A 25,574-nucleotide genomic window follows, 5' to 3' on the forward strand; every position below is an offset into this window, starting at 1 on the left:
ATGAAACCAATATTTTACTTTATTTTATCTTATTCTTTTAATCACACACTGTACACAGTCACATGATATTGATCTTGCCCAGTTATGTTTTTTTTTTAAAGTTTTCTTTCTTTCTTTTTTTCTTTCTTTTTTATTTATTTTTGTTTATTTGTTTGTTTATTTATTTATTTATTTTTCTTTTTTCTTTTTTTAAGAAAAGAAGGAAAAAGGAAGAAAAAAGGGAAAAAATAAAAATAAAAAATAAATAAAAATATATATATTTTGTTTTCCTTTTTTCTTCTTAAAAAAAAATAATAATAAATATATATATATGTATATATATATATTCTTAATTGTTCCTTCTTTTCTTTTTCTTTTTCTTTTTAAATAAATAAAACAACGTTTTAATAAAAATAAAAGAAGGAAAAAATAAGAAAAAAGGGAAAAAATACATATATAGATATATATATATACTGTATATATATCTATATATGGAATGAGACACTACGTGCTCAGGTAACGCGAGATATCGCCTCTGTTAACCCCCAGGTCCAACGATCCCTTGGGCAAATATCGCGATACTTAATTTTCATCTCGGATTGGTGTGGCCCAACAGTAGAAATAAGCAGCTATTTGTAGACACATGAAACCAATCATTACAGTAGTGGGAGAAGAATAAGTACTCAGTAAAAGTGCTAATACTACACTATTAAAATACTCCACTACAAGTAAAAATACAGCATTCAAAATATGTAAAAGGTATGAAAGGTAAAAGTATCATTCTGCAGTAAAATGTTCCCTGTCAGTGTTTTGTTATTATAAAAGAGGGGTATACTTTATTTAGCTTAAGTAGGAGAACGTTCTCAACCCATAAAGAAACACTACATCCTTTAGTTAAAAATCCGTAACTAGTAACTAAAACTGGCAAAAACACAAGTCATCTCACCAATACATATTGTATTTTTATATTGTAGTATCTTTTATATATTTTTTTTATATTTATATTGCACTATCTCTTTTTTTATTGTATTATCTTTTCATTAGCACCTATGGGATTGTCACAATCTAATTTCGTTGTACTACACAATGACAATAAAGGACTTGAATCTTGAATCTGTCAGACAAATGTAGTGGAGTAAAAAGTACAATAGCTATTTGCCTCTGAGATGTAGTGGAGTAGAAGTATAAAGTAGCATAAAATGGGAATACTCAAGTACAGTACAAGTACCTCAAACTAGTACTTCAGTACAGTACTTGAGTAAATTAACTTAGTTTCATTTCACCACTGCAATACAGTTGCTGGACCTTTGTCCTGCTCTTATAATAACAAGTACTGCATCATTATCACAAGGCTTGACAATGTGCCTATAAAAACACAGAACCGAAACCTAAAAGGAGATTTGGCATGGATGGACTGAATTGGGGCCTATTTAAGAAGTGTATACCTGGCTAAATTTGGCATTTACTCATCAAATCTATCTGCATTACTTGATAAACATTTTGGAAAACTGATCCCTCCTCCAGGACAGATAGACAATTAATATGATGTTGTATGCACAGAGTAGACAAATAATAACAATTGTAAGATTAAACCTTGGATAAACAGAATAACAATATAAAGTGCAAAGATATAGAAAGCATGTGGATCCAGGTAGACGTCGGGCAACTTCCACCCAACCTCCTCTCTACCACAAAGACAACAGAAAGACCACACATACACAACAACAATACCACTCACACAGATGAGAGTTGTAGCCGAGTCTCCTGAAGCACAAAGCTGTGGGTCAGAGAAGCCTATATACTGTATATGTATAATCTTTTACATAAACTCTTTCCCCTTAATCAGTTTTCAAATGTCCTTAAAGGTCTGGAGGGTCATGAGTAAGCTTAACCAAAGCCGTCCCCCGTCCTCCCCGTCTCAACACGCACAACCCCCTCCTCTCATTCTTTCTTCTAGCAGCGGGCCTTCTGTTCTGCATCCAGTGCAGGCTGAGAGTGAGGCCTGTTCTCGTCATTTATCCCCCTGACTTTATGCTGTACCAGTAAAGCGGGGGCTGAGGGCACCATATGTTGCTGGCATAAGGTAACACCAGAGGTAATTGGCTACTAGGAGAGAGGTCAACTGGTGAGCGATTTCTGAAATGAAAGTCGAGGCTGGTGCCTTTTGGAAATCCCCCTTACTCTGTCACCAAGGCATCAAATCGTGAGTCAGTGTCACAATGTTTACAAGACAGAAAGAGGGACCCTCTCTCTTGATTCTTATACACGTTTTCACTGAAACCAGAGTCATTGTTCATACTGCTTGTTTGAGCCTCTTTGGCAGGTTAGGTAAGAATATCAGTGTGTTTATTACTTCCCTAGTGTGTCAACTTGATTGAGTCATAATTATTCTTTAGTCATCCAGTGACGTAGGGAGTATTTCCTGGCAGGCAGGCTTAACATCAAGGTGCGCCTACCTGCTTCAAAAATGTTGCTTAACTTGATAAAAATGGGTGTGAGGTGGGAACCTATTACGTAACCTAACGTCTTTAAACTGAATACATGTTTATGAACATTCGCTTCTGTTTTTTTGGGAAGACTTGAACTCTCTAGGTTTTTGTAATCCCGTTTCAAATATTCCCAAATCAAGAACTAAGGACAGAAGTGGAGTTTTTAATGAGGAGTTCATAACAGACTTCTTGGTGTTTGTGTGGCAGGATTTGTGGAGCCATCTGTTGGACAAATTAATATTTCATTCTTACATCAGAGTCCATTCAGCCATTCTGTACTTCACTGTTATTATACAAATGCTTTTTTGTGGCAGAACCAACTGCAATTTCATACTTTATTGATCGCTGTCAGTTAATATAGATTTCTAAACAACAGCATCGAATAAAATACCAAAAATTTTGAGAATCAAGCCGATATTGGGCCCAATTACATAAAAAAATAAATATAATAAATGTATCATAACATGTCGTTATGTGTGGGGTCTCTCACATTTTCAACATCTGTTAAGATTTGAAAAATCTTTTAGTTTGGGCCAGCTTTAAGCTACCACAATTCTAGCATATTTGTCTGCCAGCCCAGTTCCTTGCCTTCTACTCCAACATGAGTCTGACCTTTACTAAAGTTTCAAGAGGACCAGAGCAGAGAGCTTGAGAGACACCAGGGATGATTTGCAAATATTTAAATTGGAATAGAACACAATAAAAAAAGGCAATGAATAACAACAAATGAGATGCACGTTAAATCGTGAGCTTTAAGAGCAGATTTTGTCATCTTTGGACACGGCCAAGCTGGCTATTTCTTCCTGTTTCCAGTCTCTATGCTAAACTAAGCCAGTCATTACTGATTCTAACTTCATATTCGTTGACCAGACATGAGAGGAGGTATGAATCTTGTCATCTAAGTCTTGGCAAGAAAGCAATATTTCTCAAAATGTCAAACTATTCTTTTAAATGCATTATTTGGCCATATGTGTGTGGCACCCCTTTTAATCTGAGTCAGTTTTTCCAGGTTTGGGCCTCTTAAGTTTCAATGACCGGAGATCTTGGTGCAGCATACAATCATATTTTAGACAACAGTATTCTTTCCAACGTTGTCTTTGTCCGTTTCATGTTTCAATATGACGATGTTCTCATGCACAAAGCCAGCTCCATAAAGAAATGGTTTCCCCAGTCTGGTGTTGAAGACCTTGACTGATCAAGTTGCCGTGTAAACGTGAGGATGTGACTGCACTTGGTGAAGTAAACAGTGCCACCGCGTGGCTGCAGAGGGAACTTCACCTCTGAATGAAACTTCTGCTTCACTGAATTCAAACCAGAGAAAAAACTTTATTGAGACAAAAACATTAAAAAATATTGATTATAAAATAAGACAGAAAGATCCTCTACCTCAACATACACACACTCACACACTCTCTCACAGTCACACACACACACACACACACACACACAGTGTAGTGAATCAATTCAACCATCTGTCCATGGACTCCCCTATTTCCTTCGAGGCTGCAGGTATCCCATGATGCATTGTGTAATGTCACCAGCCAAACATGTACTCCATCGCTTTTGAAACCATACTGTCGTCCTTCCTGGGTGTCTGTCGGTCTGCTACCACCTAAAGACACACACAGATTTGTTAATTTTTAAGTCAAGTAAATGCACAGTTCAGATCCAAAGTGAATCCTGGGGTCAGAAGTCACCTGGTAGTCGCTACCGGAGCTCCTGTAAGCGGCGCTGAGCGGTCTGATGGCAGAGCGGGGAGTGGAGGGGAGGATGGAGGAGGAGAAGGAGGAGGAGAGGGGAGTAGAGACGGCTGCACTGCTGTCCATTACACTCTGAGAACGAGAAAGAAAAGGCTTCAATAAGGCTGATGTGGAGGACCAATCAGACGACAGAGAGAGGGACAGACACAGGTGGGTAAAAACAGGTACTGACCTTGTCTATGCAGGGTTTGACTCCCACCATGATGGCGTCACCAAACACTTTCCCATCTTTAGACAGAGCTTTCCTGGCCTGAAGTCTGGACTGATACTGAAGGTGCATCCAGTTACCAGGAGACGCCATCTGTCAGTAAATTATCAATACATCAATCAGTTCCAATCAATACACCTCTAAAAACATGAGCTGGTTGTGAAGCTGCATGTTTCTTATAAGCTAAAGTTCACTGCTCAGAATGTTTACTGCCCACATGGCCTCCAAGACCCATAAAGGGACTTTCTCTCCGGATACTGATTCAGACAGTTCAGATAGCTCAACTCTGCTGATACAGACTATTGACCCGATATCAGTGCTCTCTTTTTCACCATTTTTTCAAATTCCCAAATCTGTATAACACTTCCTCGCTGCATGGAACTCATTGGGATCATTCTCAAGCTAACATGAGGCTTTAAATTAGGACTGGGCAATATACTGTATCAATATAACATCGACATCACGATATGAGACTAGATATCGTCTGAGATTTTGGAATGGATATCGTAATATGGCATAAGTGTTGTCTTTTCCTGGTTTTCAACGCTGCATTACAGCAAAATTATGTCATTTTCTGAACTTACCAGTCTGTTCTAGCTGTTCTGTTATTTGTCTTTACCCACTTAGTCATTATATCCACATTACTGAAGATTATTTATCAAAAATCTAATTGCGTAAATATTTTGTGAAAGCACCAATAGTCAACCCTACAATATTGATATTGAGATAATTGGTAAAAAATATTGTGATATTTGATTTTGTATGTGTGTCTCACCGTGTGTTTGAGGATGTTTCCATACTGAGCGAACTGCAGCAGGATGTAGGAGGCGGAGGCTGGAGGAAAACTAACAAATACACACACACACAGTTCATGATGTACTGTATATGTATTCACAGTATATTAAGCAGTACAGCAGTGTTAGCAGTATATTTAGCAGTATAAATACCCAAACACAGTGATCCAGGTTTGGTCCAGCTGGTCGTCAGATGACAGAGACTCTCCCTGACTGTAGAAGGGATCCACCTGAGCTGGAGACAGGCACAGCTGCTGAACACCTGGAGACAGAGACAGGTAAAGGGAGAAACAGAAAGGTGAATGCAAGCTGGGTGACAGCAGACATGTAGACATAATTTGAGGGTTTTTTTCCCAAGAAAAAAAAAAATATATATAGCAGACAGATGCATAAAAAAGCAGCAAAGAGCACATCAGATATTCTCAATCAAAATATCAACTGTATATTTAAACACAATTCACCCTAAACAAATGTCCAGCTTTATTAATCGCGCCCCGAGAATACCGGGATCTTGAATTTAGTAGAGCTGCAATGATTAATCAATTAGTTGGTAAGTATTAAATTATGTGCCTACAATTTTGATAATTGATTAATTGGTTTGAGTAATGCCAATAATAGACTAATAGCAGCAGTAGAATAGGTAGTACCAGTAGTAGTGACAGTATCAGTGTGTACCTGGAGTTGAGGCCCCTCGTGCAGACAGAGGAGATTGCATAACTGGAAAAGACTAAAGAGAGACAGAGAGAAATATTTAAAATATGTTCATACTTTTCTTGCCTTGGCTCACATTTTATCATCATTCAGACGGCGCCTGTGTACTAACCTGTCTGTGTGTGCTAAGGGGCGTCGTTACATTAACCAGGTCATCATGGATACTGCGAACCGGTGGGGCCCCACTCTTATCTTTGGGGGTGGGGACAACGGGCTGTGGGGCCGAGCCTCCTCCAACTCCTCCTTAAATGCAGGACGAGAGACACTAATGAAGCCACAGAATAAACAACAATCAGCTGATCTACAGACGGGTGTCTTCCTGCTGACCTCGAGGCGTACCTGTGCTCTCCATGATGGGCATGGATAGACTGAAGGGACGCGGCTGGGGGCTAGCTGGAGCTGGCAGGTCGCCCATCAGGAAGCCGGGGAGAAACTGAGCTCCAGGGGTCGGCTTGGGAGAGGTGGGAGAGCCCAGGCTCATCGGTTCATTTCCCACTGAGAGATTGGGACAGGTAGACTGGTTTAAGACAAGTGGTCACCAACAACGCTGACTGGTCTGCTGTTTATTTTATTTAATAAAATGTAAACTATAGTAAATTTAACAATTATACACGGGTAGAAACCGTATTAACCCTCACTGATGAGGTCTGTCTGCTTCAAGTAATTTATTGTCATATGCAAAAAAATTACAGAGAAGATCTCAGGCTCCCTCCAACAATTCACATTAAATATGTATGGAAGGGGGAAAAAAAGAGGATCCAAGACATAAAATAGTGCAGAAGTTATAATCAAGGGATCAAATATAGTATAGTATTCTACTGTTACGGATATGTGCTATAACATATGCTGATCAGTCTGTGCAATAATTATATGATGCTGTGAAATAATTATATAATTATCTGACGGACACTTTGTGCAATAATCTGGCAAAACTGTCATCTCATCACTATACATATATTTATATATATTTTTATATTTTATATTGTATTATCTTTATATTTTATATTGTATTATCTTTTCATTAACACCTGTTATTGTCAAAATCTAATTTCGTTGTACTACACAATGACAATAAAGGGCTTGAATCTTGAATCTAGCTTATTAAAATATAATATATATACTGTATTTTTGTGTATAGTGTATAGTTTCAAGTATAAAATAAATGAAACACTATATACAGAGATGTAAACAGGTTCTTAAACAGTAAGTAAAAGTATATGGGTAAAGTGACAACAATATAATGGTCCAGACAACTGTCAGGATCAGGATCAGGATCAGGATCAGGATCAGGATCAGGATCAGTCCAGTAAATGTAATCACAGCACAGTGACAGAAACATCCAGTCAAATCTCTGCTCTCACGTGTTCACTGTCAGTCTGTGTGATTGACCTCTTATACTGATTTACCTTTCATAAAACAGGGAAATGAACATACTAATGTTGAGCTAACAGGTTGTGAGAGCAGACAGATGATTGATGAACATATAAATAACAGTAAAACATAATAAAAAGCAGATAATAACAGGTTTCTTTACCTTGTAGCTCCATCTGTTTGTTTCTTTACTTTCTGGCCGCGATATTCAAAAGTAGGAAATGACGTCAGACGGCCGGCTAGCTAACGAGGCTAGCTAAACTAACTGATTTATCGCTATAACTTACTGTTATTGAAAACTCTACTGAAGGGCAAGCTAAATGATAACTTATAGCATCCTATAAGTTAACGCTGAGTGGTTTAAAATGGGATATTTCAGTCTAAAGCAGGTTGTTTCTGGATCTCAGTGCTGCTCGTGGAGCGAGCTGACTGGAAGCTGAGCTAACGGAGGCGACTTCCGGCGCATTTTATAGCTTCTGTGTGAAGATGCGTTCAAGGGAGTTGTGTTTTACAAGCGTTGAAAAAAACAGATTGAAACTCAGAGATTTTTTTTTATTTGTTATTTTTATTGAGAAATTTACATTACAATATGGCATCATACAGAACAGTCCACACATAATTCATACACCTTCTCACACAAAATATATCTTATACTGTATATACTGTATATGTTCTTAATGTATATGTTCTTAATATGTCCTTGTACAAAGTATTTCCTTTTATAATTGTAATGTAAATGTAATATAACTTATTATTTTAATGGAGCTTCCCAGCTAAAAGTATTTCACACTTTTGTACCTGTTTAACAACTACAAGGGAACAGACAAGCCTGGAAATTGGCGTACAGTGCATAAGAGTGTGTATGAAGAGAGAGAAAAACAAAAAACAACAAAAAAACAAAACAAAACAAAAACAAAAGTAAGGGAATGTGTGAATAGTGCTAATAGGTCTAATAGTGCTTTAGGGGTTCTCTGTAAGGTCCTCAACTAACATTGAAAGCTTCATAGCATTCTGTTTCTTCATATGTTTCAGACATGAAAAGTAAAGACACAGCTCCTTATGAAAAACATAGAAATTTGGTCTTAATTTCAGGAATCTATTTTTATGTATAAAAAACTTTCCAAGAATGATTATGGAATTGATTGCCAGGTCATGTACGAGATCTTTAAACTCAAAGAAGATAAAGGATAGGTTCACATTTTTTTCAACTTTGTTTTAAAACAATTCCCACATGCTCATATATGTACAGTGAAGCAGGTTTCGGTCGCTTTATATATATATATATATATATATATATATATATATATATATATATATATATATATATATATATAATGTCTAACTGTATATGTCTACTACTGGCATAACTTAAGATAAGATATTCCTTTATTAGTCCCGCAGTGGGGAAATGTGCAGTGTACAGCAGCAAAGGGGATAGTGCAAAAAACAAGAAGCATCAGCTAACACAGTAAAAAAGAGCTAAACAAAGTGAAACAAATATGAACCATTTAAATAGAAGGAAGTATAAAAATAGGAGCAGTATATACAGTATTGTCAATAAACAGACTACAGTACCTGTACGCTTTACAATGACAATCTAATTTAATCTAATGTAATCTAATCTAATCTAATCTAATGTAATCTAATCTAATGTAATGTAATCTAATTCTTCCTTTTTAACGATAAACAGTAATAAAAAATAAAAAATAAAAAGCAAAAATATTTACAATACATCTGTTTTGAGATGAAAGAGCTGTGCAGTTTTGTGCAGGAATATATATATATATATATAGTATTAAGTATAAAGAATGTGTGTTGACCATACATTTCAGTTATAAGACTATTCAAAACTAAATTTTTGTTCGGACAATAAAAACAAAAACACTAACTGACACAGTTTTAACTAAATGTGCCTACACAAGACAATATGATGTTAATGTTCATATGAACAAATAAAATTAAATATACAATTTAACGAATATGTTGTGACATAAATCAGAAACATATATTTAATAGATATTTAACACATTATGCCTATTAAAAACTCAGCATCTAACCACTATGAGGAAATAGTCAACAAATTAACCTATTAATTAAATGCCATTTCCTTATAACAAGTTGAGTTGTACTAATTTATAAAATAATTTCAAAAATATATTAAATTTTTAATTTATATTATTGCATTTATTTCGTTTGACTATTTCTTTCATATCTTCTGCTTTTTTTTAAATGTAATATTGGCCATTTTAAAATGTGTTATTGGAATAGTTCTACAGTATAACGTGCGGCCATGAACGCACCATTATCATCGGAATGCGTCCAGTGTTACGTCAAGTTACAGCAGCCAATGAAAAACCTCCCCGTAAAGGAAGCTATTCTGCTGTCAAAATAAAAGCACTTTCTAACTCTCCTGGTTAAATGTTATGTATATAATAAAGTAATTTTCGATACATTTTGAGCAGTAATTCCAAAGAAATTTCAAATAGGTAACTTGCTAATTATCACATAATTACCATGACATTTGCAGACCTGTAAAATTAAGTGTTACTAAATATAGTCATGCATTAAGGTTACATGATATAATTCTACAGTCTGGCACCACTGGCTCAGTGTTGATACTCCTGCTGGTTTACAAAGCACTAAATGGTTTAGGGCCAAAATACATTTCTGATCTTCTGCTGTGTTATGAACCATCCAGACCTCTCGTGTCATCTGGATCAGGTCATCCAGACCTCTTAGGTCATCTGGATCAGGTCATCCAGACCTTTTAGGTCATCTGGATCAGGTCTGCTTAGTGTCCCCGGAGTCAGAACTAAAAATGCAGAAGCAGCGTTCAGTTTTTATGCACCAAATATCTGGAACAAGCTCCCAGAAACCTGCAGGACCAACTCCAACTCTGAGTTCTTTTTAAATCAAAGCTTCACACTTTCCTGTTTGCTGCTGCTGCCTTTTATTAAACCAGATAATGATCTTATACTGCACTACAGCTTTTACTCTTGTGTGTTATAATCTGTTTTAGCTTCTATCCTATAGCTTTTAATTTTAGCTTGTTTTTATTTTATAATCTTTAATGTTTTTTTATAACTGTTTTAATTATGTCTCAATGTTCTTGAATGTTTATGTAAAGCACTTTGAATTGTTGCTGAAATGCGCTCTACAAATAAAGCTGCCTTGCCTTGCCTTACACAACATATATATTTATTTATTATTTTTCACCCTTATCAGCAGCTGTAACCCCATCATAATCTTCAACTCTGCAATACTCTGGTTTATTCTGGCATTAATACTGCATTTATTTATACTGTACATTTAAACAGGAAGGTTTTAAGCTTTGATTTAAAAGAATTAAGAGTTTGAACGGTCCTGCAGTTTTCTGGGAGCTTGTTCCAAATATTTACCATTAGGAGTATAAAAAGGTTGAATTCAGACCCTGGTGTGCTGTCTTGTTTAATCTGCACGGCTTTTATTGTGAAGGGAAGCGGAAGTGTAGTGTGTTGTTATGGTGAGCTTGAAGCCGGTCTGAGTCTGATCCGGATCCTGATGCGGATCTTCAGCTGCAGGCTCTTAAAGTTGAGGCTCCTCTGTAAGGTAACGAGGCGGAATCAGATCGAAACTCTGGTAAACAATAGAGACATTATTTAGCTTCATCTTCACCAAAACACACCAGATTCAGTGAAGCTAATCAGGCAGATAATTAACCTGCAAGTTGAGATAGTTAGCTTCTAGCCTAGCTTACTGTAGAGCAGCCTGCTGTAGCTTCTCTCTGCTGATCAGGAGACACTAAGATCAGATCAGAGGAATCAGAGGATCACAGGAATCAGAGGACACCAGGAGGATACACTACCACAGGTGAGCCCTGTGCTTTCTGTGTGTAAGGGTGTTTGTTATTATTGGTTTATTACAGTGTTGTTATATATGTTCTATACAGTCTGTGTATTTTACTGCTGGTTATCTACATAACATCTCAGAATGATCCTTCCTCTTATGCAATTTATAAGTGATGAAATTGATGTTAATTTCTCTGTGTTCGTATATGAGATGATCTTCAGTGTTTTACCAGTGAATATAAAATTAGCTCTAGACTTTATTGATCCCAAATTGGGAAATTCTTGTAATGTAATGTATATGAATAGTAAATACACAGTAAATATACATATCAACACTAGAAATAATATCTACACAATATAAAGAATATATTATAATACACTATAAATATACCAGACCACTACAACTAACTTAGAAAATATGTGCAAAAAGAAAACTTTACTAACATTAAATGCAAAGTATCTGTGGTTCTCTGTGTAAGTGTGTTTGTTACTATTCGTTTATTACAGTGTTGTTATAATATATGTTATATAGAGTATGTGTATTTTACTGCTGGTTATCTTTCTGCAGCATCTCAGAATGATCCTTCCTCTTATGCAATTTATAAGTGATGAAATTGATGTTAATTTCTCTGTGTTTGTATATGAGATGATCTTCAGTGTTTTACCAGTTTTACCACTGAATATACAATTAGCTCTAGACTTTATTGATCCCAAATTGGGAAATTCTTGTAATGTAATGTACAGGAACAGTGAATACACAGTGAATATACATATCAACACTAGAGATAATATCTATACTATACACAATATAAATAATATATTAGAATGCACTACACATATACCAGACCACTACAATTAACTTAGAAAATATGTGCAAAAAGACAACTTTACTAACATTAAATGCAAAGTATCTGTGGTTTTCTGTGTAAGTGTGTTTGTTATTATTCATTTATTACAGTGTTTTTTTTTTTACATGTCGTTATGATATATGTTCTATACAGTCTGTGTATTTTACTGCTGGTTATCTACACAGCATCTCAGAATGATCCTTCCTCTTGTGCAATTTCTAAGTGATGAAATTGACGTTAATTTCTCTGTGTTCATATATGAGATGACACAAGTAACAGATGAAAAGGAAAGTTCTGCTTCTTCAGTGTTTTACCACTGAATATAAAATTAGCTTTTATTTTGAAATTGATAGATAGGCTTTATTGATCCCAAATTGGGAAATTCTTGTAATGTAATGTACAGGAACAGTAAATATACAGTAAATACACCTATCAACACTAGTATACACAATATAAAGAATATAGAATATATTAGAATACACTATAAATATACCAGACCACTACAACTAACTTAGAAAATATGTGCAAAAAGACAACTTTACTAACATTAAATGCAAATTTTCTACTTAAATGGTTTGACAAGTATTTGTAAGTTGATGTGTTAAACCCCTTTTTCTTGGTGTAAATAGTTATAACATACACGAGGGGGTTGCTCATTCCAGGTCCCCAAATCTGGCCTGGAAGATGAAGTGATTCATTCAAAATGCATTTGTAAGTTAAGCCAAAGACAATATGAGGCTTCAGCAGTCTGAGTCAATCAAATCAAGTCAAGTCAGGATACATTCCTTTTAGTACAACATTTCCTCTTTGTGTTACTATCCCTCCACCAATGGTCAACCGAGATGGAGTTTTGTATTAAAAATACTTTTAGAAGATACCCTCTTGCTTGTTTAACTCACTGCTAAAGCCTCATATTAACTTCAACTGAACCTTCGGAGGTATTTTTACACAGAACGAAAACTGTGGATTTTGACCCCCATTTCTTAAATGGTCTCCTCACAGACACGAGGAAAGATTGCAGCCACCAATAACTCTTTCAATTTACATATGAGCATGTAAATAATGTGTTATGATAAACTGGAAAACAACTTCTTTTAAATGACATAACAGGATGTTCCAAAGTAATGAACAGAAGTATCTTATTTTGGGGTACAGGAGCCACTTTATCATACCGTAAGATAACAAAAAATACAAGTTCACCCCTACGACGTCTCGAACAGAGACACAGTGTAACCACATACTAACCAGTTTGTACACCGTGTACGGTGTTCATTGGTTTTGGCTGGTATCTTAAGATAGAAGAATAGCTGAGAGACCAGTTTTAAGAATGTTGCTCTAGCTGTCCACTGCCAACCTTCACTGATGGCATATAAAGGTAGAGGGGGGTGGTGGTGGTGGTGGTGGGACCTAATTAACAACAGACTCAGCCGGTCCCATGCTCCAAGCCACTCCACCCAAGCCACATATGCAGTTCAGAGAACAAAGCAGAACACAGAGCAATTAATACAATTATGTTACAACATGCCACGCTGGTTATCCAATGATGACTCCATTTGTTATCTATGTGCCTATCATGCAAATAAACTAGCATGAGTAGAGGATGTTAATGGCCGCAGGGTTTACCTTCTTCATCACACAGCAGTAAACTCTGTAGCATTGACCCGGTCATCTATCTGCACAACTAGCAAGGAATAATGTTTGTGCCTGTGTGTTCCAGCTGCTCGTTCTCTGCTGGTCATTGTGGTTGTACTGGGAGAACTGGTAATGGGGCGCAGGGTTGTCCTCGGGGTTCAGCGGCCAAGTCCCGTCCAGGTTATGGTGCCGCTGGTGCTCCTCGTCGTGCTGTTGGCGGCGGTTTCGGCGGAAGGCCAAGACTACTACAATCTGCTGAAAGTCAGCAGGGAAGCCACGACCAGAGAGATACGACAGGCCTTCAAGAAGCTGGCGCTCACCATGCACCCCGACAAAAACCCTGTGAGTTTGCCTCAAAACATAAACTCGGACACAACCCTTGATTTCCCCTGAAACACTTACGTATAAACCCTGCTAAAAACCACAACCCCTAACACCCCAATTAAACCTACAACTACACAAAAACCCTGACAAAACTCCAGTCAGTATACGCAAAACCCTGATAAAAGTGTTGTGTTTTAGGGCGACGCCTCAGCACACGAGAAGTTCCTGCAGGTGAATCGAGCCTACGAGGTTCTGAAGGACGCAGACCTCAGGAAGAAATATGATAAATATGGAGAGAAGGGATTGGACGAGCAGCAGCAGGGAGGAGGCTACGAGAGCTGGAACTTCTACCGTTACGACTTCGGTAAGTCTCCGTAACCATGCACGCCTGTCATGTGTAACCATGGTGATGCTGCAAGAGCAAATATTGTCTTTGAAAAACCACAAACTGATTTCACTGTGAAGAAATCTGCGTCCTTAAACAGTTGTTTGATATTTAAATCTGTCTTTCCTGTCCAGGTATCTACGATGATGATTTGGAGGTCATCACGTTGGACAGCGGAGAATTTGGTAAGAGATGTTTTTTTATTTTCACACATCCCAAACTAACTTTTAGTTTGCCAGAGTTTATCTTGAGCCAGAGAGTTCAGTTCCTGGGTGCAGCGCAAAAAATTGTTGTACCCAAAAAATCACATTTGCCATTTGGTGTAGGGGTCATTACAAAAAGCTGGGGTCTGATTCTTGGTAGCAGCATTTTTGGTTCCTACCAAATAAATCTGTCTGGGTTCAGGTTCAGGGGTGGGTCGCCCATAAAGGTTCTTGGCTTGATGATACCGTTGTCTGTCCATGATATTGCACTTCCACAACGGTGGGTGACTGATAAAAGCCAGATATTTTTTTAAAAAAGGTCAACGTCGAAGCAGCAAAGGCCGATACATCGTGACTTTTAGTGCCCAGTATAGGTCAATCTCATACTGGACGCTTGGATCCTACATTTCCCATAATGCAACTCAGTAGTGTTGTCTCTCTTTGGCCCCAGTGGGACCATTACGGCCTCATGGCTGTAAGATGGCAAAGGCACTAAAACATGAGTGTTGTGTGTGTTTCAGAGGCAGCAGTAAACTCTGGAGAAATCTGGTTCATCAACTTCTATTTCCCACGATGCTCGCACTGTCACGAGCTGGCTCCAACGGTAATATAACACTAAAATACATAAGAAAAACACACACACCTGCACTTTAAACATAAACTAAACACACTCAACTGAACATGCACCTTGTGTGCAAGTGTTTACTGCTCACTGTAGCCTTTTATGATTCTAGATTTTCACTGTAAGCTCATTTTGTTTCCATTAATTTATCCTTTTATGTCAGATTTTCTGTTTTTACATCTACTTTTTTTATACTTTTTTTCCTGTTTAATTTTCCTCCTTAAATGTTACCTGCAGGAGCCTCTGTTGTATATTTAGGAAGTTCAGTATAAATCAGCAGACTAGCGTCCGTGTGTCTTTCTGTGCGTCTCTCTCTCTAACCGACGTGTTTGTCTTTCAGTGGAGGGAGTTTGCCAAAGAGATGGATGGAGTCATCAGGATTGGGGCGGTGAACTGTGGAGACAACAACCATCTCTGCAGGAGTAAAGGCATCAACAGCTACCCCAGTCTGTTTGTCTACAAAGCAGGACAGGTCTGTTTATTGATCGTTTCCTTATTGATCATCTATCTAACTAATGTGAGTGAAGTGTGGGCCGCTGCATTGGTTAAAATGGAAGTGCAGCTGGAACATGTTCTGAATTTAAACCCCCACCAGTTTCTTGTCTGCCATCTGTTTTCATCTCCATTTTAACATGATCTGTATCTTCTCTCTGTGGTTACACTGAAAACTTCCTGCACGTTTACATGAACAAAATTCTCAGAATAAGCTGCAAGCTCATCCAATGACAGCTCCCCAGTACGCTTTTGGTTTGCAGCCTGGATAAATCTTGCTAAGCTGAATTCTTCAGTTAGCTCGGCATCAGAAGAGTCTTGTTTAGCTATCATTAACATTTTGTTTGTCTTTCTCTACAGAGACCTGAGAAGTTTAATGGGGAGCGTTCTAAAGACAGTCTGGTGAAGTTCTCCATGAAGTTCATCACAACAACCGTCACTGAGCTCTGGCAAGGTAAGCTATTGTTCAGCATTTACAGTTTATATCTGATTATCAGGCTGGTTTATATCGTTCTGTGTGGTCTGACATGGTGGGCGTGCTTTTTTTGTCAGGTAACATGTTCAGCGAGATAGAGAGCGCATACTCGTCAGGGCTCGGCTGGCTGATCTCCTTCTGCTGTGACACTGGAGGTAACACACACCACATGCATATATGAGGGTTATTTTCATGCCTGAAAGTGTTAATGCATGTCTGATTGTCACATTCCTGATATCTGATTTAAACATTCAATCACGTCTCACTGCATGTCACAAATGCGCATACACAGGTGTGTGTGATGTTAGTATATAGCTGAGTATATAGCTAGCCTGTCATGTAGTAATAATGTTTCTCTCTCTCAGATTGCCTGGAGGCAAGAACAAGACAGAAGTTGGCTGGGATGTTGGTGAGAACTTAGTAGTAATATTATTATAGATTATTATATACGGAGCCTCAGTGTTGTCCTTATACTGTAAATATAGGTGCAACTCAACCCACTCTGCACAGCGTGATTGTTTGATGCCTTTATTTGCAGTGCGAAAACTTGGCAAAAAAAGCGATTTTATCGGAACATGGTTGATTTTTCTAAGTAATATTTGTGTACTGTGTGGAAATATTCATGAGAAAAAAACAGTTGGGAAAAATGTATATTAAAAAAAAAAAAATTTAAATTTTTTAAAAAATAAATAAATATATATTTATATATATATATTTTTTAGGGATATCGTTTTCAGGATATAGTTACAGTTTTATAATTTTTATATAATCACATGATTAAACTGATTTACACTTATTTACAGTACATGTTGTGATATTGTAGTTCTCCATTTTTTTTTCTTCCATTTTCAATAAACCTCAATCATTTAATTAGTGAGATACATTATAGAACATTAAATATGTGTTCAGTGGGGAAAACATGCTATTAGATATAGTAGTTATACTGTGTATTTACTGTAATAACTTCTACTGATTATATTGGTTTAAAAAACATAAATTTCTGATTTGAATGTGTGTTTGTAGGATGGTCTAGTTAAGGTGGGATGGATGGACTGCACCTCACAGCAACAGCTCTGTGACAGTTTCCAGGTATGGGTCGGCGTTACTGCAATTCTACTGATACTGTAACATACCTGCATGAAAAATACTCACTCCTTTGTTTGTGGTCATTGGTACCGTGTTGGTTAATAGACTCCCATGATGCTTTGCTAGTTGGGTTTATATGGAAGATAAATCACAGTATCATCTGCAAAGCAGCGGAGGTAGATTTGCTGTTTCTGAACACACCGTGCCCTAAAGCTGCTCTCAACTGTTTTTAGATTTATTTTCAGGTACAAAAATAAGCCCAGCAGGAACAGCAGTTGTTGCAACATCAGTAGTAGTTTTAGTAGTAGGGGTGTATTTATTATTGCAGTACTAGTATTAGTATCTAATCCTTCGGCTGTATTTCAGGTGACCAGTGGAGCGACGGCTTTTTTCCCACCTGGAAGTTCTCTGGATCAGAAAGACAGCATACTGGTAAGACAAAGGACACATTACTGTCTGTATGTGGACATTGTTGTACTGTCTGTAGTAATACTGTGTGTAGTACTGCAGTATTGACTCTATGTGCATGTGTTCCAGTGGCTGAATACTCTGGACAGTAAAGAGATTTACAATCAGGTCCTCAACCATCTGCCTGATCTGGAGCTGCTGACCAGTGACAACTTCCAGGTAAACACACTCAGATCTACCCTACAGCTTCCAGGTACACACACTCAGATCTACCCTACAGCTTCCAGGTAAACACACTCAGATCTACCATACAGCTTTCAGGTACACATCAATACTCTACTGTACATATTAAAATGTTGTAACTTCCTGTCCCCAGAGGAAGCTGGCCCACCATCGCTGGTTGGTGAGTTTTACGTTTGGAGACAGAAGCCCCGCCTCCAACGAGTACAAGAAGCTACAGGCGTTCCTCCGAAATGACCACATACAGGTACGAGTCTGTCTCTCAGCATGTCTGTCTCTGCCTCTGTCTGTAAGTCCAACTGGCTGTCTGTCTCTCAGCATGTCTCTCTCTGCCTGTCTGTAAGTCCAACTGACTGTCTGTCTGTCTCTCCAGGTCGGCAGAGTCGACTGTATAGCAGACTCAGAGTTGTGTCAGTCTCTCTACATCCTAAAACCCTGTGTGGCCGTCTTCAAAGGACTGGGAATCCACGACTTTGAGATCCACCACGGTCAGTACCACAGACTGTAACCTACTGTCCTTTTACCTTTCTGTATTCCACTCTATACTGTTATAATGATTATTTTCATTATTGCTTTTAATTTACTTATTGTTTGGTCTATAAAACGCCAGAAAAAAGTCGCTCATTTCAGTTTCCCAAAAGTCCAAAGTGGCGTCTTCAGATGTCTTGTTTTTTCAAAGCAGTCCAAAAGATATTCAGTTTACTATCACAGAATACTAAGACAAAAAATTATTTTCATTGTTGATTAATCTGTCTTTTATTTTCTCAATTAATCGGTTAGTTGTTTAGACTATAAAATGTCAGAAAATGGTGCAAAATGTTGATCAAAGCCCAAGATGACGTCCTCAAATGTCTTGTTTTGTCCACAACTCAAAAATATTTGGTTTACTGTCATAGAGGAGGAAAGAAACCAGAATATATTCACATTTAAGAAGCTGAAATAGTTGACGATTAATTTAATATAATAATATTAATTTAATAGAGTAGAGTAGAGATTAGTTTAATAGTTGACAACTAATTGATAAATCGTTGCAGCTCTAGAGAAGTTAGAACAAAGGAATGTTTAGATTCGCAAAATAGTTGCAGATTAATTGTCTGTTGATTCACTAATCGATTAATCATCTCATCGTTTCAGCACTAGTTCTCTTGTCTATCTATATAAACTGTCTGTCTGTCTGTCCTGTCTGTAGGTAAAGACGTGTTGTACAACATTGTGGGTTTTGCGAGGGACAGCGTTCGGGCTCATGTGACGACGCTGAGACCCGACAACTTTCCTTCAGACAGAAAGGAGCCCTGGCTGGTCGACTTCTTTGCTCCGGTTTGTAACAGATTACTTTAATCAGATTATTGACTGATACACACACACATACACACATTGTGTTGATTTGTTTTACCTGCTCAGGTTATGACTTCACTATATCATACGTGCCTCAAGACGGAGACAGTTTTTGAAAGGCTAAACACCAACAAATATGGATTGAAGCAGAATATTTCGTTAGATAAAAAACATGTTGATGTGTTATTTTTTATCAATGAATTTTGACTTTTGGAGCTTCAAACTGTTCAGTACAGCCCTAGTTATGGATAATATTTTGATTGTGATATTAAAGATAAGATAATAATGTTAAACGGAACACGTTCCTGTGATATTGTCGTACCGAGCAGAGACACACAGACTTTTAAAAGCTATTAAATATGTTTTTTTAAATGTTTAAATTTTAAATAAAATGTTCATACTCTTTTATAAATATTTATTCATATAACTTTAACTGTATTGCTTGCTTAAGCTTAAAGGTTCTATTATATTATTTATTTCAAAGCTTGCGTAACCACCATTTTACGATATGAAAATCGAAACGATCGCCCCAGCCCTGTTAAATACATCTCCTGCTCAGCATCACACACTGAACCTATTTCAGGTAATCCACTTCCCTCGGATCATCTTAGGATAGATACACACCCCTAAACCTGAGATACTTGGCCTTGACTCATGCTCTTTATCGACAGGTAGCACAGGGACAGCAAATAAAGTCTCATATAACACGTCCTGCTAATCATAAATATACACGTGGAAATGCCACGTCATTATTGATTTTATACTTCACGCTTTGCTGCTTGATGACCCAGCCTGTCTGACTCCCTGTTTGCCTTCAGGGCTGGTGACACACCAGTCACACCTACAACACAAACAGTGAGTGATTAGAGAGACATGTGGCAACGGGAGAAAGTAACTATGAAGTGTGTAAATTACACTTGACGCTAAACATGCCTGCAAGCTTCAGGCTCGTGAGAGACGAGAGAGAGAGCCTGTGAAGGTGTGGTTATTGTCCTCAGGCCTTAAGAAAGACCTAGTCATGCATTAAAAACCAGCTCTCTGTGATGTCACCTACTTGGATATTAAATGATTTAATGTTTGATTGGTGTGTGCAGTGGTGTCCTCCATGTCGAGCCTTACTGCCCGAACTGAGAAAAGCTTCAATCCAGTTGGCTGGACAGATGAAGTTTGGTACTCTGGACTGTACCATCCACCAGCACCTCTGCTCTATGGTAAACATCTGGACTGCACCATTAATTGTGAGATGGAAAGAGGTACATATCGTCATAATTCTTTCTCTCTGTTTCTCAGTATAATATTCAGGCTTATCCCACCACAGTGATCTTTAACCGCTCCGTTGTTCATGAATACGAAGGACACCATTCAGCTGACGGCATCCTGGAGTTCATACAGGTACTACTGCATACCAATGACATGCTAATACAACAGCAGGGAGTGAATCTCACTGCTGCAGACATCCCCAAAAAAATGCTTTCAACTAAAAAAAAGTTGCATCAACACCTAGTGAAGAATTCTTTCTGTCTCTTTCTGCAGGATCTGGTCAACCCGTCTGTGATGGTCCTGGATCCTTCCAGCTTCAACGAGAAGGTTAAAGGTAACAGGAGGTCACAGCAACAGATAGTCCTGCTAGACCAGGAGCTGGTGGCAGGAACAAAGATGTTTTAAATGCATTGAGTTGCACAAAACTGTCTAGTTCTGTTCTTTAGTAGAGCTAATTCAGTCCTCTCAGAATTAAAACTTCAGACGGTTTAGCTCTGTTAGCACTTCAGCAGCAAACATACAGTTTGTATTCTGGAGGAACTTAACAGTTACAGGATAGTTTGGTGAAACTCCCGTTATGTAAAGCAAGAGAGATGTATGTTATTTAAATTATTCAGTCTTGACTGGCTGACTAACTCACTAGACCAAGTTCTTAGTTCCTGTTCTAACTTCTACTGCTGTCACTACTTATTTTAAATGAGTTTCTCTCCTCTGTTTTCTGCTGTTGTGTTGGTTTGCAGGTCGAGCTGAGGGGCAGATCTGGGCGGTGGATTTCTACGCTCCGTGGTGCGGTCCCTGTCAGGCTCTGATTCCAGAGTGGAGACGCATGGCCAGGGTATAACACACATCATATACGCACACACACAGGCTGCGTAGATGAAACCAGCTCCTCTGGAATACAAACTGGGTTAATCATCTTGCAGAGAAATGAAGAAATACCGAGGCTAGGGCTGGGCCTAATAATTAAAGTTAATTAAAGACCTGTATGACCTGTAAGTCATTGTTTTACATATTTAAAAATACCCCATACAGCTGTGAACGATAACTGCCAAATGATTCAACTAAGTAGAGCACAGACATCCAGTTTAAGAATCAGTGCAGATAGAGCAGAAAAGTCTGCTCCCGCTGTTTGTGTCTAGGCATTATATCAGCCTGGATAGCTAGCGTTAGCTACCTGGCTACATGGCAGGTACAGACAACTCCAAGGAAAGGTTATAGACATGATCAGATCAAAACAGAGACTAGAAAGCCAGTTTCTCTTAAAAAACTCACTAATCCAGTATTTTTACTGTTTATGAGCAGCACACTGAGGGCGTCACCGAGGTCACCCGAAGGACAACATACCTAAACGTTGTAGCTCAACTGATACTGGATTTTTGAGGCCAATAGTGTTCTGAAATATTTAAAAATCAAACAATACATTGGCTGATATTCTTATATATATATATTTTATGAGCACATGACAAAAGCAAACTATATTTTGGGGATTTAAAAGCCTTTTTTGAAGAATTGTGACTAAGATATGTACTCAGCAAGATATTTAGTATAGTTGAAAAATAGGGCTGAACAACTAATCGGAATCAAATGTCAAAATCTTTTTTTTTTTCAATGTTCTTGTTATGTATTAATTATTTACTAATACATTTCAGACATTTTTCAGATAATCATTTTTCGCATATTTTTAAAAAGATTTTACTAATAATTTTCGGATATTTTTTGGACATATTTCAGATATTTTTCTTACAGTTTTCACTATTTTTTCGGACCTTTTTCAAGGAATTTTGTCAAAATCTTAATATGGAGGCAACATTTGAAATATGTGTCAAAATAACATTTTAAATCAAATATTGTGGTGCTGCAGGGATGTCCTGGCTGCTGCACATCATGTTCTACAAACTTAAGAAAACATCTTTGTTTGGTACAGGTCCCCCGCAAAAATCACACCATGATCATTATCATGTGAAATGAGAATAATGATGTAAAAATAATCATTCCCTCTAATATCGCAATTTCAGTCAAAATAATCATAATTCTATATATATTTTTGGACAAACTATGTAATGAAGACCGTTTCTAAATGACCTCAAACATATCTTTCACATATATTTCCACTTATCTGCTAATATTTATTATCTGGCTGATTTGAACTCAAATAAATATAAGTAACACAACATTGTCTCTGAGAGAGAAACCAAACAACCCCTCCTCCACAAATGTGTTGCACAAGAGAGAAGAGCCAACACGTGGGGTTTAGTCCCAGCAGTGTTCACCTGATTAAATGCAGTTTGAGGACCAGACAGAAGTGTAACTTGTCTAACCTGTGTCTCTTTCTTTCTTTCCGTCTCTCACCGTCCAGATGTTGTCGGGTCAGATCCTGGTCGGTTCAGTTGACTGTAAGAAGTTTCAGCCGTTCTGTCAGGGCCAGGGCGTGAGGGCGTACCCTGAAATCCGCCTGTACCTCGGCAACACCCGGCAGCCAGATCATTTCATGTAGGCACCACATTTAAAAATACTCATTCTGTACACACTACGGCATGCTGGGAAACTCATGAGAGGAGATGGAGATCAGTTTTATCTTTGTACATTCAGTACAGAAATGGTTCCAGGACATGTTTAGTCTAGCTAAATACATTTCATACAGTCTTTATCTTTATCTTTATCTTTTATTCGGATCTCTATTAGCTGTTACTGAAGCCCAGCTATTCTCTGTGAACTCTTAGGCTACATTTCAGTACATAATCACATTACAATCTTTACCAACTACTTAGTCAAACCCATTGTGACAGATTGAACATGTTAAGAGTTATCAGTTCAGCTTATTGATCCTGTCGATCTGTCTGTGTCTCCTCAGGAGTTATAACGGTTGGCACAGAGATGCCCATTCACTGAAATCATGGGCACTGAGGTGAGTCTTTATTTTTTGGTGTCAAAAGAATCGATGACTGTGTCGATGTGGAGTCCTATAGTTGTGTTAATGTTCTTGTGTGCAGCTCTTTACCCAGAGCGTCGATTGACCTGACTCCAGAGTCCTTCAGGTCTCTGGTTCTGTCAGGTCAGGATCACTGGATTCTGGATTTCTACGCCCCTTGGTGTGGACCCTGTCAACACTTCGCTCCAGAGTTTGAGGCCCTGGCTCGGGTGAGACACCTTTTTTTTTCTTTTTCTAGATAATTCTTTTTATCTAATAACATCTGTTCTGTGGTTCCTGTCAGTCACAGGAGGTGTGGACTTGAGTCACAAATTTGAGGACTGTAGACTCGACTTGACAAAATCAAAAAAGACTTGCAACTCGACTTTGAATTGAGCCTTTTGACTTGAAATCTTCCCCCAAACCCAAAGATTAAAAAGTATTTTATTTAAAAAGTGTGTGCAGGTAACTCCGACAGCGTCGGATATGTCGGGTTTATTTACTTTTTGAGAGATCCTTTATCAATTTATTTGGAAAGAGGATTTACAAGTGGGGGAAAAAACTGAACAGAACAAACTGAATTTCTATATTTTGTCGTTTATCGCTGAATCTCTTAACATTTTTCAGGACTTTTTATTTTTGATGAATATTATTGGGACTGGTATTTGATTATATGACACTTAACTCCCCAGATCCACTTTGTTTGAACCAATCCGACACATCCAATCAAGTTGCAGGAGAAAACCATGAAGAACTAACGTCACGTTACTGAGCGCCAGTTGGTGTCAGTTACTCTGTTGTTAAAACGGCATTACATTTAGTGAACAGCGCATTATGACTGGTTTAGGACTCGAAACTCAAAGTTTAGGATTTGGAACTTGTTGGTCTTGACTTGGGACTTGAGTGCAAAGACTTGAGACTTACTCGTGACGTGCGAAACAATGACTTGGTCCCTCCTCTGGTCACAGCCTTGGAGAGGCAATAGACAAACTAGAACCGACTCTTCCAGCAGCTACAGAACACCGACGTGTTCTTACAAGAGAGGATTTCTATGTAGTTACGAGGATGTTCTCTGTGTGTTTGACAGGATCTTAAAGGGACGGTTCGTGCAGGGAAGGTGGACTGTCAGGCTCATTATCAGACCTGCCAATCAGCGGGAATCACCGCCTACCCAACCGTCAGATTCTACCCGTACCTGGGAACAAGGAGGGTGAGGACACGCACTCTAAGCGGCAGCACCAGTCCAAACTCCACCTTTTTAGTTATCTTACCAGAACAGAATCAACCCCTTACACCACATTCTACATTTTAAAGTTTAAACTTGTATGTGTGTGTTGACAGCATGAACACAGCGGAGAATACATCAATAGCCGGGACGCTAACGTGATTGCTGACACCGTCAGACAGCGACTACAACAGCTGTCGCCACGGTTACACGGCAAACGGAAGGTACGTTTCTGGTAAACTCAAATTTTAAACACAGATGAGACAGTGAACCAGAGTCTGACGTCTAGTGTTTTTCTCCTGACAGGACGAGCTCTGACGATCTGAGGAGGTGCCAAGGGAGAGACCAGCGATCTGATTGGTCAGGGAGAGGACAGAGGTGGATTTGATTGGTCCAGCACAATGATCAATCAGTCAACACTCCTTGAGAAGAACGCAGCTGTAACGCAGAGACAGACGGACGGACGGACGGACGGACGGACGGACGGACGGACTGGACACTGACTGTTACCTGCTGTGTTGAATGTACTGAACTCTTCTGCCTTGTTTTTATTTTATTTTTTTATTTTGTCTCCATTGTTTGTATTTACTCTATGAAGTAAAACTGTGGGACACTGGATACTGGACATGTTACTGACGCAAACACACAGACACACACGGAGCCCGATGTTGACATAGTGTTGTATTTTATTGTTCATGTAGAAACTGTTGGACCTTCAGAATAAAACGGCGTGTTTCTGTTAAATGATTTCAACAGTCACATCACTTTTATAACATTTACTTTGGTTTTAATTCCACCTCTATAATAAACTCAAATATATCTCAGAAGTCAAAACGTCATATAGAACTGAAAAGTTTAGGCCATTAATCGATTAATCAACTGATAGAAAATGAAATGGCACCTATTTTGATTAATCGTCTTAGAGCTGCAAATATGAATTGATTAGTTGTCAACTATTAAATTAATCGCCAACCATTATGACAATAGATTAA

General features: G+C 38.1%; 2 protein-coding genes across 3 annotated transcripts; one reads left to right on the plus strand and one right to left on the minus strand.

Annotated features, from left to right (window-relative positions):
* Positions 1-3,774: 3,774 nt before the first annotated feature.
* On the minus strand, positions 3,775-7,620 carry nup35 (nucleoporin 35). Of its 2 annotated transcripts, none has more exons than XM_074657712.1 (9): positions 7,476-7,620; positions 6,281-6,436; positions 6,054-6,184; positions 5,906-5,957; positions 5,384-5,492; positions 5,212-5,281; positions 4,401-4,529; positions 4,166-4,300; positions 3,775-4,080 (listed from the first exon to the last, which is right to left on the minus strand). In XM_074657712.1, the coding sequence occupies exons 1-9, from the start codon at positions 7,486-7,488 to the stop codon at positions 4,003-4,005; spliced, it is 873 nt and encodes a 290-aa protein (XP_074513813.1). In that variant the 5' UTR covers positions 7,489-7,620; the 3' UTR covers positions 3,775-4,002. The 2 variants fall into 2 exon arrangements, with proteins under 2 accessions (XP_074513813.1, XP_074513812.1); XM_074657711.1 differs by having other exon boundaries at positions 6,269-6,436.
* Positions 7,621-10,812: 3,192 nt separating this feature from the next.
* Positions 10,813-25,326, plus strand: dnajc10 (DnaJ (Hsp40) homolog, subfamily C, member 10). The gene is made up of 25 exons (XM_074657741.1): positions 10,813-11,161; positions 13,705-13,961; positions 14,142-14,307; positions 14,463-14,513; positions 15,053-15,135; positions 15,494-15,625; positions 16,006-16,099; positions 16,198-16,275; positions 16,486-16,529; positions 17,144-17,209; positions 17,573-17,638; positions 17,744-17,833; positions 17,991-18,101; positions 18,228-18,342; positions 19,044-19,171; positions 20,284-20,400; positions 20,480-20,581; positions 20,723-20,783; positions 21,190-21,284; positions 22,806-22,939; positions 23,301-23,354; positions 23,440-23,587; positions 24,445-24,567; positions 24,699-24,806; positions 24,889-25,326. The coding sequence occupies exons 2-25, from the start codon at positions 13,752-13,754 to the stop codon at positions 24,898-24,900; spliced, it is 2,388 nt and encodes a 795-aa protein (XP_074513842.1). The 5' UTR covers positions 10,813-11,161; positions 13,705-13,751; the 3' UTR covers positions 24,901-25,326.
* The last annotated feature ends 248 nt before the right edge of the window (positions 25,327-25,574 follow it).

Source organism: Sebastes fasciatus, chromosome 14 (genome assembly GCF_043250625.1).
Source record: "Sebastes fasciatus isolate fSebFas1 chromosome 14, fSebFas1.pri, whole genome shotgun sequence".
NCBI classification, from domain to species: domain Eukaryota; kingdom Metazoa; phylum Chordata; class Actinopteri; order Perciformes; family Sebastidae; genus Sebastes; species Sebastes fasciatus.

Excerpts from the sequence above, each read along its gene's own strand:
- nup35 (XM_074657711.1), bottom strand. Across the intron at positions 5,282-5,383 it reads ACCTGGATCACTGTGTTTGG|TTTTCCTCCAGCCTCCGCCT; the intron begins GTATTTATACTG and ends TGTATTTGTTAG. Across the intron at positions 4,081-4,165 it reads GCTCCGGTAGCGACTACCAG|GTGGTAGCAGACCGACAGAC; the intron begins GTGACTTCTGAC and ends GTGTGTCTTTAG.
- dnajc10 (XM_074657741.1), top strand. The coding sequence starts at position 13,752 with ATGGGGCGCAGGGTTGTCCTCGGGGTTCAGCGGCCAAGTCCCGTCCAG. Across the intron at positions 15,136-15,493 it reads GTCACGAGCTGGCTCCAACG|TGGAGGGAGTTTGCCAAAGA; the intron begins GTAATATAACAC and ends TTTGTCTTTCAG. Across the intron at positions 16,530-17,143 it reads AGAAGTTGGCTGGGATGTTG|GATGGTCTAGTTAAGGTGGG; the intron begins GTGAGAACTTAG and ends GTGTGTTTGTAG.